General features: G+C 43.6%; 1 protein-coding gene across 1 annotated transcript in view; it reads right to left on the reverse strand.

The window, feature by feature from the left end:
• Positions 1 to 18,973, reverse strand: part of LOC112253280 (neurocan core protein) — a 182,652-nt gene that overhangs the window by 140,794 nt on the left and 22,885 nt on the right. Inside the window, exon 7 of the mRNA XM_042323689.1 lies at positions 14,178 to 15,401. Coding sequence (XP_042179623.1) covers positions 14,178 to 15,401 — 1,224 coding nt within the window. The remainder of the gene's footprint in view (positions 1 to 14,177; positions 15,402 to 18,973) is intronic.

Raw genomic sequence — 18,973 nt, forward strand, 5'->3', positions numbered from 1 at the left:
TACTTGTTGGTTATTACTGCATTGTCGGAACTAGAAGCACAAGCATTTCGCTACACTCGCATTAACATCTGCTAACCATGTGTATGTGACAAATACAATTTGATTTGATTTGATAGCTAGCGAATGTTTTGCCATATTAGCATACACCTCAAAACAAGACATGGTATCAAGAACAAGATGAAACTTGCTGAAATTAGTCAAATACAATTCCCCACGTGGCAGCTTCTTGTCATTGTTGGTAGCTATCTGACCATCCAGAATCACAACAACTGACGGACTTCTGCCCCTCACGGACATCTGAGTGTGCTAAGAAATACGTCCAAAATGACCAATTGGAGGTAGAAAGGAGTTGGAAAACTCGTTTTTTTCATTCATCTGTTTTATTATTGTGTTTATTAACTAGTTGAATCAGGTGTTCTAGCTCTGGAAGAACTGTGGGTCCCTGAGGAGAGAATTAAGAACTACTGACTTAGTCAACTTTTACAAGACACCGTCACAGGCCATAGTCATACAGTATAACATGTAGTAACATAACAGATTAGATCAACTGAAATGACACTCTCGCTCACAGTATAACATGTAATAACATAACACAACAGATTAGATCAACTGAAATGACACTCTCGCTCACAGTATAACATGCAATAGCATAACACAACAGATTAGATCAACTGAAATGACACTCTCGCTCACAGTATAACATGCAATAGCATAACACAACAGATTAGATCAACTGAAATGACACTCGCTCACAGTATAACATGTAATAACATAACACAACAGATTAGATCAACTGAAATGACACTCTCGCTCACAGTATAACATGTAATAACATAACACAACAGATAAGATCAACTGAAATGACACTCTCGCTCACAGTATAACATGTAATAACATGTTACACAACAGATTAGATAAACTGAAATTACACTCTCGCTCACAGTATAACATGTAATAACATAACACAACAGATTAGATCAACTGAAATGACACTCTCGCTCACAGCTGCACAAAATGAGCTGTGAGCAAACCACTCCACAAAATATTTGAATGATCCGCCACCCCTGCATTTAAATGATCACTGAATTGCAAAGAACTATTGAAGAGCTCAAAGGGTTCATTGGGCCAGTATGGCTCCACATAGAACCATCCCCCTTCCTAAAGAACCCTTGAGGAACCCACATTTTTTAGTGTGCAGTTAACCTTGAGGTATATCTGGCTGGCTACAGAGCAAATGCAAAACTAATATATCAAGGCTGGATCGTGGACAGTCTCCTTCAAATGTCGACAGGCACACTGTATGCATAAGACAGCAATGGTTCTATGGTTATTTTGACATGGATGCCAGTTCCGAAGTATTATGTGATCATTCTGTCAGAGAGAAATAAGAGGTGGTGTTAAGAGACAAGAGACAGTATATAGAGAAACAGCTTCTGTGTCTCTGTCTGTTCTTTGTTCTCCCCATGGGGGACATAGATGTGGTGGTGAAATGACACATCAGAGGGGGAAGCTGAGTCCCCATGCATAATCAAATAGGACTGAATACTTTAGCCTCTCCTCTGGCTCCGGCTCCATCCAGGTCAGAGCTGTAGCCAGAAGGATCCCATTTTGCAGACGAGGACAAAGCATCTATTAAGGGTATTATATTCCACTGACAGCACTCCGCCTGCAGACCTGCAGCTTCATTTCTTACTTCGAGGGACACAGAGGTGATGTGATTCACAGGTTTATAAAATTCAACACACCCGCTGGGACGCCGGCACTGTAAAAAACAATAAAAAGACTGATATGGTTCTGAATAAAATACATGATGTCAATGTCACTTTTTAAAAGGATGACATATGGCTCGATAGAGGTCCTTTGCTACTGTCGTTTACGGCCATCTAAAACGGAATGACCAGAATAAAAGTGAAGAGAATTGTAGATTAAACAGCCGAAATGTTAAGACAAACAGTGTGGACATTAGATTTAACCTGTTCTGTGGTCTGTAGTTTGTACTCTGCTGTTTTATCTTCCATAGGGCCAGTTTGTTTCTAGCCCACTGGGACAAATAACATTCATCATCTTCTGTGGAATTACCGATCACTAATTTCAAGCACTCACAGGCTAGGAAAGTCATGCCAGGTAGCCATGCTAGACTAGGGAAGTGGTGCCAGGTAGCCATGCTGGGCCAAGGTAGTTGTGCCAGGTAGCCATGTTACTGTAGGCTAGGGAAGTCATACCAGGTAGCCATTCTAGGCTAGGTAAGTAATGCTAGGTATCCATGATAGGCTAGGGAAGTGGTGCAAGGTAGCCATGCTAGGCTAGGGAAGTAGGCCTAACGCCAGGCAGAGACTTCATTAGCTCTACCGTAGCCTGGTTGACACACAGTCGGCCACTATTATGCCTCCGGCCCACTATAATGTTACCATTATGAGGGCCCTAAAGAATCATTATGAGGGCCCTAAAGATGTGCAACACTTCTGAATGCAACAGTACAGAACACAGGCAACAATGAACGTAATCCTGATGGATCAAACACCTACAGCACACAGGGAAACAAGGATCGGGCAATCTCAGTTCTTGTTATCTCATTTGAACTACAGTACTGTATAGAATGTCTCTGTTATGTCTCACAATGTACAGTCTCTTTCACTGTGGGTTTTGTTTCAAAATGGAATAAAAAACATCTGTAATCTCACAAAAGTTATTTTGCTCCTCTTTGTTATGGTTTTATATTTTTTGTTAATTACATTTTTATTATTAATAAAATCAGTGTGTGACTACTATGTCTTGTGTAACATTTCAAGTGTCATAAATGTGCTTGAAAGGCAATACAAAGAGGGGACTCAGTACTCTGTTATATTACCTTTTTGTGAGTAGCACTTGACACTGGTCCACCAAGGGACCATTTCTCAGAGAAAAGCAACACAGATAGTTTAACTTCTTGGAAATAGGGGGCGCTCTTTTAATTTTTGGATGAAAAACGTTCCCGTTTTAAACAAGATATTTTGTCACGAAAAGATGCTCAACTATGCATATAATTGACAGCTTTGGAAAGAAAACACTCTGACGTTTCCAAAACTGCAAAGATATTGTCTGTGAGTGCCACAGAACTGATGTTACAGGCGAAACCCAGATAAAATCCAATCAGGAAGTGCCGCATTTTTTAAAACCGCCTCATTCCAATGACTCCTTATATGGCTGTGAAGGAGCTAGGAGTCAGCTTACGTTTTCCACGTTTTCCCCAAGGTGTTTACAGCATTGTGACGTATTTGTAGGCATGTCATTGGAAGATTGACCATAAGAGACTACATCTACCAGGTGGTCGCTTGGTGTCCTCCGTTGCAATTATTGCGTAATCTCCAGCTGCAGTTTTTTTCCATTTGCTTCTGATGACAAGCCAACTGCCACCACTGATAGATTATCGAATAGATATGTGAAAAACACCTTGAGGATTGATTCTAAACAACGTTTGCCATGTTTCTGTCGATATTATGGAGCTAATTTGGAAAAAAGTTCGGCGTTGTAAGTTACTGCATTTTCCGGTATTTTTCTTAGCCAAACGTGATGAACAAAAAAGGAGCTATTTCGTCTACACAAATAATCTTTTTGGAAAAAATGAACATTTGCTATCTAACTAAGAGTCTCGTCATTGAAAACATCCGAAGTTCTTCAAAGGTAAATTATTTTATTTGAATGCTTTTCTTGTTTTTGTGAAAATGTTGCCTGCTGAATGCTAGGCTTAATGCTATGCTAGGCTATCAATACTCTTACACAAATGCTTGTGTAGCTTTGGTTGAAAAGCATATTTTGAAAATCTGAGATGACAGTGTTGTGAACAAAAGGCTAAGCTTGTGTTTCAATATATTTATTTCATTTCATTTGCGATTTTCATGAATAGGAAATGTTGCGTTATGGTAATGAGCTTGAGGCTATGATTACGCTCCCGGATACGGGATTGCTCGACGCTAGAGGTTAACAGTATGGAAGGAGTGCCACCACTTACACCGTGGAGATAAAGCCATCATGCAATACGTTGACTGCATTCAGATCAGATGTGATCCAAAAATAAATCCAATATCTTATTTGCAATGCATACTATTCATAAAAAGGATCTCCTAAAATAAGACAGGATGGCATCATCCAGATTCGGACTCCATTCCGGTTTAAAGTCACATAAGGAATCCCAGCAGGATCCAAAACCAGGAAGAGCACACTAGTGTATTATAGAGCGGGCAGTGTCTACATGACCCCAAGAGACACCCACCACTCTCCTCTTAAGCTTATTCTCTCACACTTCGGTTCCTTCCTTAGTTTCCCCTCGTTACTAGGACACAAAAAGCCAATGCTCTGCACAGTCAGCGTAACACTCTTTATCTTCCCCCCCCATTATGGAGTACAGATTCCCCAAGGCGCCGCTTTAACAAATCCCCATTCATTAAATATGCAACTGGCGAATAGCATGGGATTATATCCAGCATGAACGTTTGATATGGAAAATGGCTGAATAAAGGCGAGGAATGGACGGAGAGATGGAGAGGCGAAATGAGGGGATGAGATAATGGTAGCGGTTTATAGTGAAGCTGTCTTAATGGCATTGATGAGTAGTTAGATTCTTGCTGAGGTCAGCTAAGGGCCTTGGGGGCCAGCGTGGGGCCATTGATCCTGGGGTCCTTCAACACCAAGGGCCAAAGAGGCTTTCTAAACATTATTACGGAGGGAGATGTAATAATGTCCCAAGGAGTAATAAAATACATAATCCTGAAACAGCTGGAGGAGCTAGAGGCTCTCTGAGACAGAAACAGGACACAGAAGATCAATCTGGGTACAGCAAAGCCTCTCACAGAGCATGTCTGTGTCACCCTGATTTGCTTTATCTTGGCCAGGTCGCAGTTGTAAATGAGAACTTGTTCTCAACTGGCCTACCTGGTTAAATAAAGATGAAATAAATACATTTTAAAAAACAGGGCAAACAGGGGCCATACATTATGCCAAGCTGTTTCTCCAACCCCAAAATGTACCACTCCAATCCAGGGCTTCATTGGTTATTAATTTGCGGTGGCCCTGATCCATCTAAGAACCTGGGAAAAGCTTTAGTCAAGTAGGCTATAATTCACAGACATCTTGTTTCTTGTCTCAGATTGGCGTTTAAGAGATTGGTAATTTAAGGGTTCGACAGACAGGCTGCATACTGTAAGCCTCCATCTCCTGCTCGCTATCACTCTCTGCACATGGGTGCCAAGTTGGGAGTCTCCGTGTAACCTCGCTGCAGGGTTACCTTGGGAAGAATGAAGCAGGTCGTAAACAAGGAGGCGGATAAATGGTGCAAGACTTTGACAGGCCTTTGTGGTGTACTTCAATATAAAATAATACAGTTCCAACATTTCCAGATACTGTGCCATAATGTCACTGATTACACTTCCTTTAGATTATACATTATGCAAATGAGGCCTGGTAGTAATTAAAGATAAATTCCAATTAAATGTATCCATGATTACATAAGGCCTACATAGTGCCAAAATCCCCTTCTCTGGATAATCAACCTGTCCTGATTTCAGTGTGTGCTGCGTGCGTGTGTGCGCGTGTGTAGGTGTATATGTGTGGGCCTAGGGCTAATGGACTACACATACGTGATTCTGCATGCTTATCCCATTGGGAGCTTGCCCTGTGTGGGTCCATCTGTATGTGTTTAGCTGGAGGACGTGTGAGGCAGGGAGATGGAGGAGAGGTGAGGAAGTGGAACATAAGTTGACATATAGCTTAGCTGGTCTCGTCCCATTGTGATGCATGGCTAGGTAAAGGGGAGGGGGCTGAGACCAGCACACTACAACACTACACTATACTGATATACAAATACAGTACCAGTCAAAATCTTTTCTTTATTTTTAAAATATTTTCTACATTGTAGAATAATAGTGAACACATTAAAACTATGAAATAACACATACGGAATCGTGTCGTACCAAAAAAGTGTTTTATATTTTAAATTCTTCAAAGTAGCCAGCCTTTGCCTTGATGACAGCTAAGAGAGAGAGAGAGAGAGAGAGAGAGAGAGAGAGAGAGGGAGAGGGAGAGGGAGAGAGAGAGAGGACAGATCTGGTCTGTATTTTTTTTTTACTGCAGTAGCTAACCATTGATTAAAGAGGATTCTTAAGATAGGCATTAAGAGAGGACAAACACTGTCCCCTCCTCTCTACACCCTGGGCACTCACTTCTGTCATCATAAAGTGCTTTGAGAGGCTAGTTAAGGATCATATAGCCTCTACCTTACCTGACACCCTAGACCCACTTCAATTTCCTTACCGCCCCAATATATCCACAGATGATGCAATCGTCATCACACTGCCCTATCCCATCTGGACTAGAGGAATACCTATGTAAGAATGCTGCTCATTGACTATAGCTCAGCCTTTAACACCATAGTACCCACCATCACTGCAGCTAGCGACTGGTTAATCTCAATCTCTTCATTCAAAGACTCAATCACGGACACTCTTACTGACAGTTGTGGCTGCTTTGCGTGATGTGTTGTTGTCTCTACCTTCTTGCCCTTTGTGCTGTTGTCTGTGCCTAATAATGTTTGTACCATGTTTTGTGCTGATACAATGTTGTGTTACTACCATGTTGTCACGTTGTGATGCTACCATGCTGTGTTGTCATGTGTTGCTGCCTTGCTATGTTGTTGTCTTAGGTCTCTCTTTATGTAGTGTTGTGTTGTCTCTCTTGTCGTGATATGTGTTTTGTTCTATATTTATATGTTATTTTTTATTTTTTAATCCCCTGTCCCCGCAGGAGGTCTTTTACCGTTTGGTAGGCCGTCATTGTACATTAGAATTTGTTCTTAACTGACTTGCCTAGTTAAATAAAGGTGAACAAATTATTATAATAACGGTGCAGGTCTGAACCCCGCCCTGTGCAACTGGGTCTTGGACTTCTTGACGGACGGTGAAGGTAGGAAACAACACCTCCACTTCTCTGATCCTCAACACACGGGCTCCACAATGGTCCATACTCAGCTGCCTCCTCCCTCCAGCCTACAGGGAGGAGGTGAGGCCCCTGGCGGAGTGGTTCCAGGAAAATAACCTCTCCCTCAACGTCAAAAAAACGAATGAGCTGATCGTAGACTTCAGGAAACAGCAGAGGGAGCACGCCCCTATCCACATCGACGGGACCGCAGTGGAGAAGGTGAAAAGCTTCAAGTTCCTCAGCGTACACATCACTGACGATCTGAAATGGTACACCCTCCCAGACAGTGTGGTGAACCTTCAACCTCAGGAGGCTAAAGAAATTTGTCTTGGCCCCTAAAATCCTTACAGATGCACCATTGAGCGCATCCTGTCGTGCTGTATCACCGTCAAGTACGGCAACTGCACCGCCCACAACCGCAGAGCTCTCCAGAGGGTGGTGCAGTCTGCCCAACACATCAACGGGGCACAACACACTGCCTGCCTTCCAGGACACCTACAGCACCCGATGTCACAGGAAGGCCAAAAAGATCATCAAGGACATCAACCGCCCGAGCCACTGCCTGTTCACCCTGCTATCATCCAGAAGGCAAGGTCAGTACAGGTACATCAAAGCTGGGACTGAGAGACTGAATAACAGCTTCTATCTCAAGGCTATCAGACTGTTAAATATCCATCACTAGCCGACTACCACCCGTTTAATCAACCCTAAGAGACTGCTGCCCTGTATACATAGACTGTCATGCCCTGATCTTTCACCTGTTCCTGTGATTGTCTCCACCCCCTCCAGGTGTCGCGTATTTTCCACAGTGTATTTATCCCTGTGTTTCCTGTCTCTCTATGCCAGTTCATCTTGTATGTTTAGTAAAGTCAACCAGCGTGTTTTTCCCGTACTCCTTTTGCTACTCCTTTTGCTATTTTCTGTTGATAATCCTTGCCCTGACCTTGATTTTGATCCCCTGCCCTGACCTTGATGACATCTGCCTGCCCTGACCTTGATTCTGCCTGCCTGAACATTTGCCTTGACCTTGCTGCCTGCCTGAACATCCTGCCTGCCCTGACCTTGATTCTGCCTGCCTGAACATCCTGCCTGCCCTGACCTTGATTCTGCCTGCCTGAACATCCTCCTGCCTGACCTTGATTCTGCCTGCCTGACATCCTGCATGCCCTGACCTTGATTCTGCCTGCCTGAACATCCTGCCTGCCCTGACCTTGATTCTGCCTGCCTGAACATCCTGCCTGCACTGACCTTGATTCTGCCTGCCTGAACATCCTGCCTGCCTTGACCTTGATTCTGCCTGCCTGAACATCCTGCCTGCCTTGACCTTGATTCTGCCTGCCCTTTGGTACCTTTTGGACTCTGAACTGGTTTTGACCCTTTTGCCTCTCCACGACCATTCTCTTGCTTTACCCTATTGGATTAATAAATATTGTAAGACTCCAACCATCTGCCTCCCGTGTCTCCATCTGGGTCTCGCCTTGTATCATGATATAGACATGGAATCACTGACCACTTTAATAATGGAACACTCGTCACTTTAATAATGTTTACATGCTGCTTTACTCATCTCATATGTATATACTGTATTCTATTCTACTGTATTTTAGTCAATGCCACTCCGACATTGCTTGTCCTAATATTGATATATTTCTTAATTCCATTCTTTTACTTTCAATTTGTGTGTATTGTTGTGAATTGTTAGATACTACTACACTGTTGGAGCTAGGATCAGAAGCACTTCGCTACACCTGCAATATCATCTGCTAAATATGTGCATGTGACCAATAAAATGCTACCAGATGTCAGCATCGCATCATTTGTTCATAGTCATATATTCTACATGGGACATCAGTGTTCCTTTACCAGACATTAACTTTCCACTGAAATAGGCACTAAATATTTCACAAGAACTTTCTTAGCCGTGAGTCAGTCCTACTGTGTGGATTTCAAACGAGGCCAAGAGAACAAACTCCTCAACCAAGGATGTTATCTTCCCTCCAGCCTTCATGGCAGAGTAAAACATATATGGGTGAGGCTTAAAACCCATTCCCATCAGGGTGAATTAATGTGAACAAGTTAGAGAGGGCGAGCAGATTGAGTCTCTACACATGCTGTATCATTCTGAACTTGGACGAAGGGCTTCGCTCTGCGAGAGACAGCGAGAGAGAGAGTCAATTACAGCTCGCATCTTCTAGCTTCCGTCAACATTGATTTGCCGGGGCCTAAGATCTCAGCCTCTCACAGCCTGTCTAACTAACCAAGACCCTCTAAGTACTACACTAAGGCTGCTTCCATTCTACCAATTCACAGCCCCTCTTTGTTTACAGAAGCACTCTCTGAGGTCCAATAGAGAGGAAGACAGTGGAGAGGAATATATAATAAGTGTATAAAACATTAAGAACAACTGCTCTTTCCATTACATAGACTGACCAGGTGAATCCAGGTGAAAGCTATGATCCCTTATTGATGTCAATCCACTTCAATCAGTGTAGATGAAGGGGAAGAGACAGGTTAAAGAAGGATGTTTAATATTTGAGACAACTGAGACATGGATTGTGTATATGTGCCATTCAGAGGGTGAATGGACAAGACAAAATATTTAGTGGGTGCCAGGCGCACCGGTTTGTGTCAAGAACTGCAATACTGCTGGGTTTTCACACTCAACAGTTTTCCATGTGTATCAAGAATGGTCCACCATCCAAAGGACATCCAGCCAACTTGACACAACTGTGGGAAGCATTGGAGTCAACATGGGCCAGCATCCCTGTGAAATGCTTTCGACACCTTGTAGAGCCCATGCCATGACGAATTGAGGATGTTATGAGGGCAAAAGGGGGGGTACAACTCAATATTAGGAAGATGTTCCTAACGGTTGGTATAATCAATGTATAGAGAGAGAGAGAGAGAGAGAGAGAGAGAGAGAGAGAGAGAGAGAGAGAGAGAGAGAGAGAGAGAGAGAGAGAGAGAGAGAGAGAGAGAGAGAGAGAGAGAGAGAGAGAGAGAGAGAGAGACCAGGTCCACCTCTACAAGGCAGCAGTGCCCACCTTTGCCCGGACTCTACCTCTACCAGTGCCCACCTTTGCCCGGACTTCACACAGGAGCAACAGATCAATAGACACCCCACCCAGACCAGCGAGACACCCTCCCAGACCTGCAGGACCCCCTGGACCTACACATAGAGGACCCACACCAAGAGGACTTACATCCAGACCACAGCACCCCCAGACACATCCACACCCCAACCCCAAACAATCGACACCCCCACGTCAACCATGCCCACACCCCATTTAGGCCCCCTCAGATCAGACCTATGCCACTCCTGCCCACCCCATGCACCCCACCCCCGCAAAGAGGGCCTCAACATGGAAGTCACACATACACCCAGGTTGTGAGCAGGCAAACAGGCCCAACCCCCACTCTTACACTCACCCAAGCCAATGGCATGTACCAGATGCTCAGGAGGCTCTGCTCACACTAACTGGCCTGAGGCCAAACCACGGCCAACAACATTGGACACTTTATGGAACAAAAAGCCTTCACTGTATCATCCTTGAATATCCAAGGTCATCTGCCTTTGGCCTAAAGAGCAGGAACCCGGACTTCACCAAAGAAATCGGTAATACAGACATTGTCATCCTGCAAGAAACCTGGTAGAGAGGAGACGGGCCTACTGGTTGCCCTCTAGGTTACAGAGAGCTGGTAGTCCCATCCACCAAACTACCAGGTGTGAAACAGGGAATGGACTCAGGAGGTATGCTAATTTGGTATAGAGCAGACCTAGCTCACTCCATTAAATTAATCAAAACAGGAACATTTTACATTTGGCTAGAAATTCAAAAAGAAATTATCTTAACAGAGAAAAATGTCCTCCTGTGTGCTACCTATATCCCCCCACTAGAATCCCCATACTTTAATGAAGACAGCTTCTCCATCCTGGAGGGTTAAATCAAACATTCCCAGGCCCAGGGACATGTACTAGTCTGTGGCGACCTAAATGCCAGAACCGGACAAGAACCTGACACCCTCAGCACACAGGGGGACAAACACCTGCCTGCAGGCGACAGCATTCCCTCCCACATATGCCCCCCTAGGCACAACTATGACAACATAACCAACAAAAACGGGTCACAACTCCTGCAGCTCTGTCGCATGCTGGGTATGTACATAGTCAATGGTAGGCTTCGAGGGGACTCCTATGGTAGGTACACCTATAGCTCATCTCTTGGCAGTAGTACTGTAGACTACTTTATCACTGACCTCAGTCAGCCCACTGACACCCCTATCAGACCACAGCAGAATCACAGTTTACTTGAACAGAGCAATACTCAATCATGAGGCATCAAATCAAAAGGAACTGAGTAACATTAAGAAATGCTATAGATGGAAGGAATGCAGTTTGGAAACCTACCAAAAAACAATTAGGCAACAACAAATTCAATCCCTTTTAGACAATTTCCTGGGTAAAACGTTCCACTGTAATAGTGAAGGTGTAAACTTGGCAGAAGAAAATCTTAAGAGTATATTTGACCTCTCAGCTTCCCTATCAAATCTAAAAATCTCAAATAGAAAACCGAAGAAAATGAACAATAATGACAAATGGTTTGATGAAGAATGCTAAACAAACAACAACACGAAGAATTTTCTATCCAAAATGGCGATGTATGGGTAAACCACTTCTCCAATCTTTTTGGCTCTATAACAAAGAATAAAGAGCAAAAACATATACATGATCAAATACAAATCTTAGAATCAACTATTAAAGACTACCAGAACACACTGGATTCTCCAATCACCTTGAAAGAGTTACGCGACAAAATAAAAACCCTCCAACCAAAAAAGGCATGTGATGTTGATGGTATCCTTAATGAAATGATCAAATATACAGACAACAAATTCCAATTGGCTATACTAAAATTCTTTAACATCATCCTTAGCTCTGGCATCTTCCCCAATATTTGGAACCAAGGACTGATCACCCCAATCCACAAAAGTGGAGACAAATTTGACCCCAATAACTACTGTGGAATATGCGTCAACAGTAACCTTGGGAAAATCCTCTGCATTATCATTAACAGCAGACTCGTACATTTCCTCAATGAAAACAATGTACTGAGCAAATGTCAAATTGGCTTTTTACCAAATTACTGTACAACAGACCATGTATTCACCCTGCACACCCTAATTGACAACCAAACAAACCAAAACAAAGGCAAAGTCTTTGCATGCTTTGTTGATTTCAAAAAAGCCTTCGACTCAATTTGGCATGAGGGTCTGCTATACAAATTTATGGAAAGTGGTGTTGGTGGTAAAACATACGACATTATAAAATCCATGTACACAAAGAACAGCTGTGCGGTTAAAATTGGCAAAAAACACACACATTTCTTCACACAGAGTCGTGGGGTGAGACAGGGATGCAGCTTAAGCCCCACCCTCTTCAACATATATCAACGAATTGGCGTGGGCACTAGAAAAGTCTGCAGCAGCCGGCCTCGCCCTACTAGAATCCGAAGTCAAATGTCTACTGTTCGCCGATGATCTGGTGCTTCTGTCATCAACCAATGAGGGCCTACAGCAGCACCTAGATCTTCTGCACAGATTCTGTCAGACCTGGGCCCTGACAGTAAATCTCAGTAAGATCAAAATAATGGTGTTCCAAAAAAGGTCCAGTCGCCAGGACCACAAATACCATCTAGACACTGTTGCCCTAGAGCACACAAAAACTATACATACCTTGACCTAAACATCAGCGCCACAGGTAACTTGCATCAAAAGGAACATAAATTTCAACATATCAATTAGGATCTGGCTAAAAATACTTGAATCAGTCATAGAGCCCATTGCCCTTTATGGCTGTGAGGTCTGGGGTCCGCTCACCAACCAAGAATTCACAAAATGGGACAAACACCAAATTGAGACTCCGCATGCAGAATTCTGCAAAAATATCCTCCGTGTACAACGTAGAACACCAAATAATGCACGTAGAGCAGAATTAGGCTGATACCCACTAATTATCAAAAATCCAGAAAAGAGCCGTTAAATTCTACAACCACCTAAAAGGAAGCGATTCCCAAACCTTCCATAACAAAGCCATCACCTACAGAGAGATGAACCTGGAGAAGTGTCCCCTAAGCAAGCTGGTCCTGGGGCTCGGTGGGGTGTGTTTGTGTTTGTGAACAGAGCCCCAGGACCAGCTTGCTTAGGGGACACTTCTCCAGGTTCATCTCTCTGTAGGTGATGGCCATTTTGTGAAGGACAGCAGCACAATTAGAGCCAACCAAATCATGAGAAAACAAAAAGATAATTATTTGACACATTGGAAAGAATTAACAAAAAAACAGAGCAAACTAGAATGCTATTTGGCCCTAAACAGAGAGTACACCGTGGCAGAATCAAATCAAAATCAAATCAAATATCTGACCACTGTGACTGACCCAAACTTAAGGAAAACTTTGACTATGTACAGACTCAGTGAGCATAGCCTTGCTATTGAGAAAGGCCGCCATAGGCAGATATGGCTCTCAAGATATGGCTCTCAAGAGAAGACAGGCTATGTGCTCACTGCCCACAAAATGAGGTGGAAACTGAGCTGCACTTCCTAACCTCCTGCCCAATGTATGACCATATTAGAGAGACATATTTCCCTCAGATTACACAGATCCACAAAGAATTCGAAAACAAATCCAATTTTGATAAACTCCCATATCTACTGGGTGAAATTCCACAGTGTGCCATCACAGCTGCAAGATTTGTGACCTGTTGCCACAAGAAAAGGGCAACCAGTGAAGAACAAACACCATTGTAAATACAACCCATATTTATGCTTGTTTATTTTCCCTTGCGTACTTTAACCATTTGTTACAACACTGTGTATATATAGTGTTACATTTGTAATGTCTTTATTGTTTTGAAACTTCTGTATGTGTAATGTTTACTGTTACTTTTTATTGTTTATTTCACTTTTGTATATTATCTACCTTACTTGCTTTGGCAATGTTAACACATGTTTCCCATGCCAATAAAGCCCCTTGAATTGAATTGAATTGAATTGAGAGAGAGAGAGAGAGAGAGAGAGAGAGACAAAGAGCATCTGCAGCATCATGCATTAAATTGATCATGGGGCCTCAGCTCCCCTCCTATGGTTTAGAGGAGTAATGGATTATATGATTACATAATATTATTAGAAAAAAGCTAATAATGGTGACAATAAAATAGAAAAGGTAAGATACCTGAAGGGTTGAGGCCAAAGCCCCAGCTGGGCATAACGACACCAAAGGTGTTCTTCTCTCTCTTCTCCGTCTTCTCTGTGGTCACAGGGGTTTTGTCCTTCTTAGACGTGGGCTTCATCCCTCCCAATGGCTTCCATCCTTTTCCCACCACAAATGATTCTGAAACAGCTAACCTGGACTCTTCCTCATGGTCGCTGCCCTTCAGAAAGGACAACGCCTTGGTCAGCTGAGTCGAAGCTGCAGTTGTTTGGGGTCCATCTCTGGTCAGAGATGTGGTTCTAGCTGTCTCCTCTCTATCTACTGGAACCCGTGCAATGGAGATGGCTGGCTCCTTGTTAGAGGTAGAATCACTGGAGTCGTTTCTCTGGTTGTTTGCTTTGGAAGTTTTGATGGTTGTCAGGGTCTCCATAGAAGCTGCAGGACTGGAGGTGAACCCAGGTGTGGTGGCCTCATTTGGGCTTTGTTGTCTCTCAGTCACCCTGGCTGTACTCAGGCTCTGCTTTCTGATCACAGGGGGGAAGCCATCTTTCTTACTGGAGGTGGTTGGAAGGAGCTTCTCAGTAGGGCGTCGGACATAGACAATCTCTCCCCTGGCCTCCTCAGCGGTATCCCCCGGGCCCCGGCTGGAGCCAGTAGCAGAGGCAGCAGTAGATGAGGTGGTGGGCTGGTCCACTAGCTGCCACTGAAACATAGTGGTGTGTTCTGTCAGAGTCTGGTTCTGGCTCTGGGTCTCAGTGGGTTTCAATCCAGACAGAAGAGGCTTTGTGCTGCTGCTGGCACCGCTGCCTGGGTTCGTGTCACTGTTCGATCCAAAGCCACCTGGAAAGTCGTTCCCTCCTCTCCCGCTTCCCTCTGCCTCTGTCTCTTTGTCCTCTCTCTCCAGGATGGATCGGGGGATGCTGCGGTCCTCATTCTGATCTCTCCCCTCACCAGAGTAGCTCTCTGGGTTGGTAGGCAGGGTCATGACCTCTAGGGGCCCCGCTTTGGCCTCCATGGTCTCCCAGGTGGAATCCTTCCCCATGTAGGCCACGTGTCCCTGTCCTGGGGCCTCCAGCTTGGAGCCCTTCATGGCCTTCAGGGCCCATCTCAGCTGGCTGCCTGGGTATGGTTCCGGGGTCCCTAGGGATGAAGCCAACCCACCCCAAATGCCCTGGAGGGGGCCTCCTGATCCATTCACAGCCTCCACGGCCTTGCTATTCACACCGGGTCCCACTGCTGTGAATCCTGCAGAGTGACAATACACATTCATTAACATAGTATGGGAGGGAAATAGTTTGAATGATTGCAATTAAATGCGTGTTTAATTAGGAATCAGTGCAGCAGTCATTATATTTAATTAATTCAAATCCATAGTTTCATTATCTATTTGCCTTTTTATTTAATTGATCTATTCTGATACAGTATCTATGCCCAGATGTAAGACATAGTTATTAGGGTTTAATATGCAAACAGGAATGGAGTGTAAGACTTTAAATGGTGATTGGTTGTTGTGTTGCGCCGTAGGAAGGCTGGTTATTTACTTGTATACTGGAGGTGAACCCTCATTCATGGCAACAATTTTCTTTATGTATATTTTGCTAAATCTGCTAAAATATTTATTAATTTGGATTACTGTCGTCATTCCAATAATGGTGCAGCCTCTTTGTATTCCAGTACAAAGCACAGTAGCAGACCCACACTGCGTACCAGGCCCAACATACACAAAACAAGAGGATCTGGTAAGGCAATGTCACACTTTTCTCATTCCATAGAAACTATCATTTTTACACTGTTGCTACTCGCTGTTTATTATCTATGCATAGTCACTTTACAAATGACCTCGACTGACTTGTACCCCCGCACATTGACTCGGTACCGGTACACCCTGTACATAGCCTTGTTATTGTTATGTCATTTTCTTGTGTTACTTTTTAATTATTTTTTTCACTTTAATTTATTTAGTAAATATTGTCTTAACCCTAATTCTTGAACTGCATTTTTGGTTAGGGGCTTTAAGTAAGAATTTCACGGTAAGGTCTACCTACACCTGTTGTATTCAGCACATGTGACAAATTAAATTGGATTAGATTTGATTTGACTTTCCTAGACCAGACACCAAACTGCAATCAATGCATTCCTGGGCTAAAACTGACCAAGTGTAAGATACTAAAGCTTTTCTTTAAAACACCATCCTTCATTGACTACTGCATATCTACACCCTTGATTATTCAGATTAACCGCACCGCTATGCTCTTTCTAGCTCAGGCTGTTTGTACCTTAATTGGGGAGGACGGGCTTGTGGGAATTGCTGGAACGGAATGAATGGAATAGTACCAAACATGTGGTTTTCATCCCAGCCATTATTATGAGCTGTCTTCCTCTCACCAGCCTCCTGTGCTCCTAGGTAATGTACTAAACCATAGTGTATCTGCACAATGAATAATTCAGACTAGATGTGGGTTGGTTTTTAGCGGTGAATTTCCTCATAGTATTACCATATTAGGCAGCTAGAGTTCTACTGTAGCTCTAAACAGCAAAGCACAGCTAACTCTGGTGTGCAAAGAACCACAGCAGGGCCTCTGGCTGTACTACATAATACAACTAATTACTGTGGGGAGAAACATAGACAAATACTGTATGTCCACATATGAAATATTAAATCAATACTAAATGATTCAGGGGTCTGCATGTTGACTCCACCCCCTATGTGCTACAGTATGTGAGCACAGGTTCATTTACATAAGAGCTGTAGATGGTGTAATTGTCCAATTAATAATGTGAATAGCTAATTAACCACTTTGACTTCACATAATGATGAGATATTGAGTGATTAAATTAATTAATCAAGTCTAATTATCTATTCTAATGGCTGATATAAGAAATACAAATATTTCATGCGTGGCCTAGTATTTCGATTGGCGTATTCCACTGCTATCTTTTGTTGTGAGTTTTGGCTTAAAGTCAACACATAAAAATCCTGCAAAACAAATGTTGTCATACCGTGATAAACTGCCCACAAATGACTAAATCAAGGCAAGTCAATGATGTGCTCCATTGTGTGTTTTCAGTGACAGCGGTACTGAAAATCAGCTGTACATGTCTTTCTGGGGTAAACAAGCGGAGTCGAACCCTCCAGTCACACAGCATAATGGGAGAGGAGTTGAAGCCTCCCCAGGACACAGTGTACTAGTGCAGCCTCAGCACTTCTGTTACACACACACACACACACACACACACACACACACACACACACACACACACACACACACACACACACACACACACACACACACACACACACACACACACACACACACACACACACACACACACACACACACACACACACACACACACACACACACAGGCGTGCCAGCACACACATACATATGCGAGCTAGCACACACACACACACATCCACACACACATCCTCAGCACTATACTGTTGTAAGATATGGCATCTAATAAAGACGACTGGGAAAAGTTATTGTGTGGCATGTGAATCATGTCACACATCTATCTGGAGTGGCGTGATGTTTCATCACAAAGATTTATTCCCACGATGCTTTGCTAAGACTGTGTGGGGAAATGGGGAAACATGCATTTCTTTGACTGAGGTGTCAAGATTCACATGCAATGTTTTTCCTGCCAATCATAAAAATAAAAATGGCAGAATCAATAATGTAGATTACCTAGAGGAAGCAACAGCCTGCGGCGCCGATAACATAGTTTATATCTGACGAGTGATGCCACTTTAAGAGGAAACATTCATTCAACAACTTCCTGTAAAAATTGTAATAAAAAACATCTCAAAAGCCCCTTCCCCTTCCCCTCCTCTCTCCTCTCTTCTTTTTCATCCTTCGCGTTTTCCATCCGCTCATCATTGCCATGGTGATAATGACCACCTACGCTCACCCAGGGCCGTCGTAATTGGGGTAGATGTGAATGCTGGCGAGCGAGGCGAGGAACACCTAGCCAGCCCTGCATTAATTGGAAAGAGGCTGAGAATAATGTACGCAGACTAAAGCTAGATTTTCACCCAGCGTAAAACATTAATGCCTTGGGTTTGGAGTTTTGGTTTCAGGGAGGATAGCAACAGTTTTTGTATCTAATGAAGCCCAGGCCATAGAAGGAGCCCTACCTTCACTGAACTTATTTAAACACCTCTGTGCGAGACTTTAGATTTATCTCTCTATTCTCCCTTTAGCTCTGGTGGCTGTGTATAGCTGTGTAAGTGGTGGCCGTAAGATGAAACATTGCCTGGTTGCCTGTTTGTCCCTCCTTCAAACAGCCGAGGAATCACAGGAATTGATTGTGGTTTGAAGTCGCAGGGCTTTCATGCGGGGAATAGCCCAATAAGATGACCTTTACGACCCACACGCCTAGCTCAGCTCTGTGGAGAATTAACTGGGGTTTGGATGCTAGCTCAAAATCCCAGGTCCTTGAGCCACAGACACAGAAGTAGACATGAACACGCACACACACACGCACTGATCTAGACATACACACACACGTGTGCTCACACACACACACATGCACTGATGTAGACATAACACACAGAGACTCACACACACATGCACTGATGTAGGCATAACACACAGAGACACACACACGTGTGCTCACACACGCACTGATGCACACACACACACAGATCAACTGAGTTCTATGTATTCACACCGGTGAGCCAAACACATCACTGCAGCACTGACTCTGGCTCTCTGAGTTTTCGCTTTGGCCGGCCTCATTCTCTGCTTTCATTTTCCTCTTTGCACTGCTGGAAGCTGGCTTAGTGATGGCTCTGGACCTAAGATGAAAGA

This window comes from Oncorhynchus tshawytscha, linkage group LG06, assembly GCF_018296145.1.
Source record: "Oncorhynchus tshawytscha isolate Ot180627B linkage group LG06, Otsh_v2.0, whole genome shotgun sequence".
Taxonomy (NCBI): Eukaryota; Metazoa; Chordata; class Actinopteri; order Salmoniformes; family Salmonidae; genus Oncorhynchus; species Oncorhynchus tshawytscha.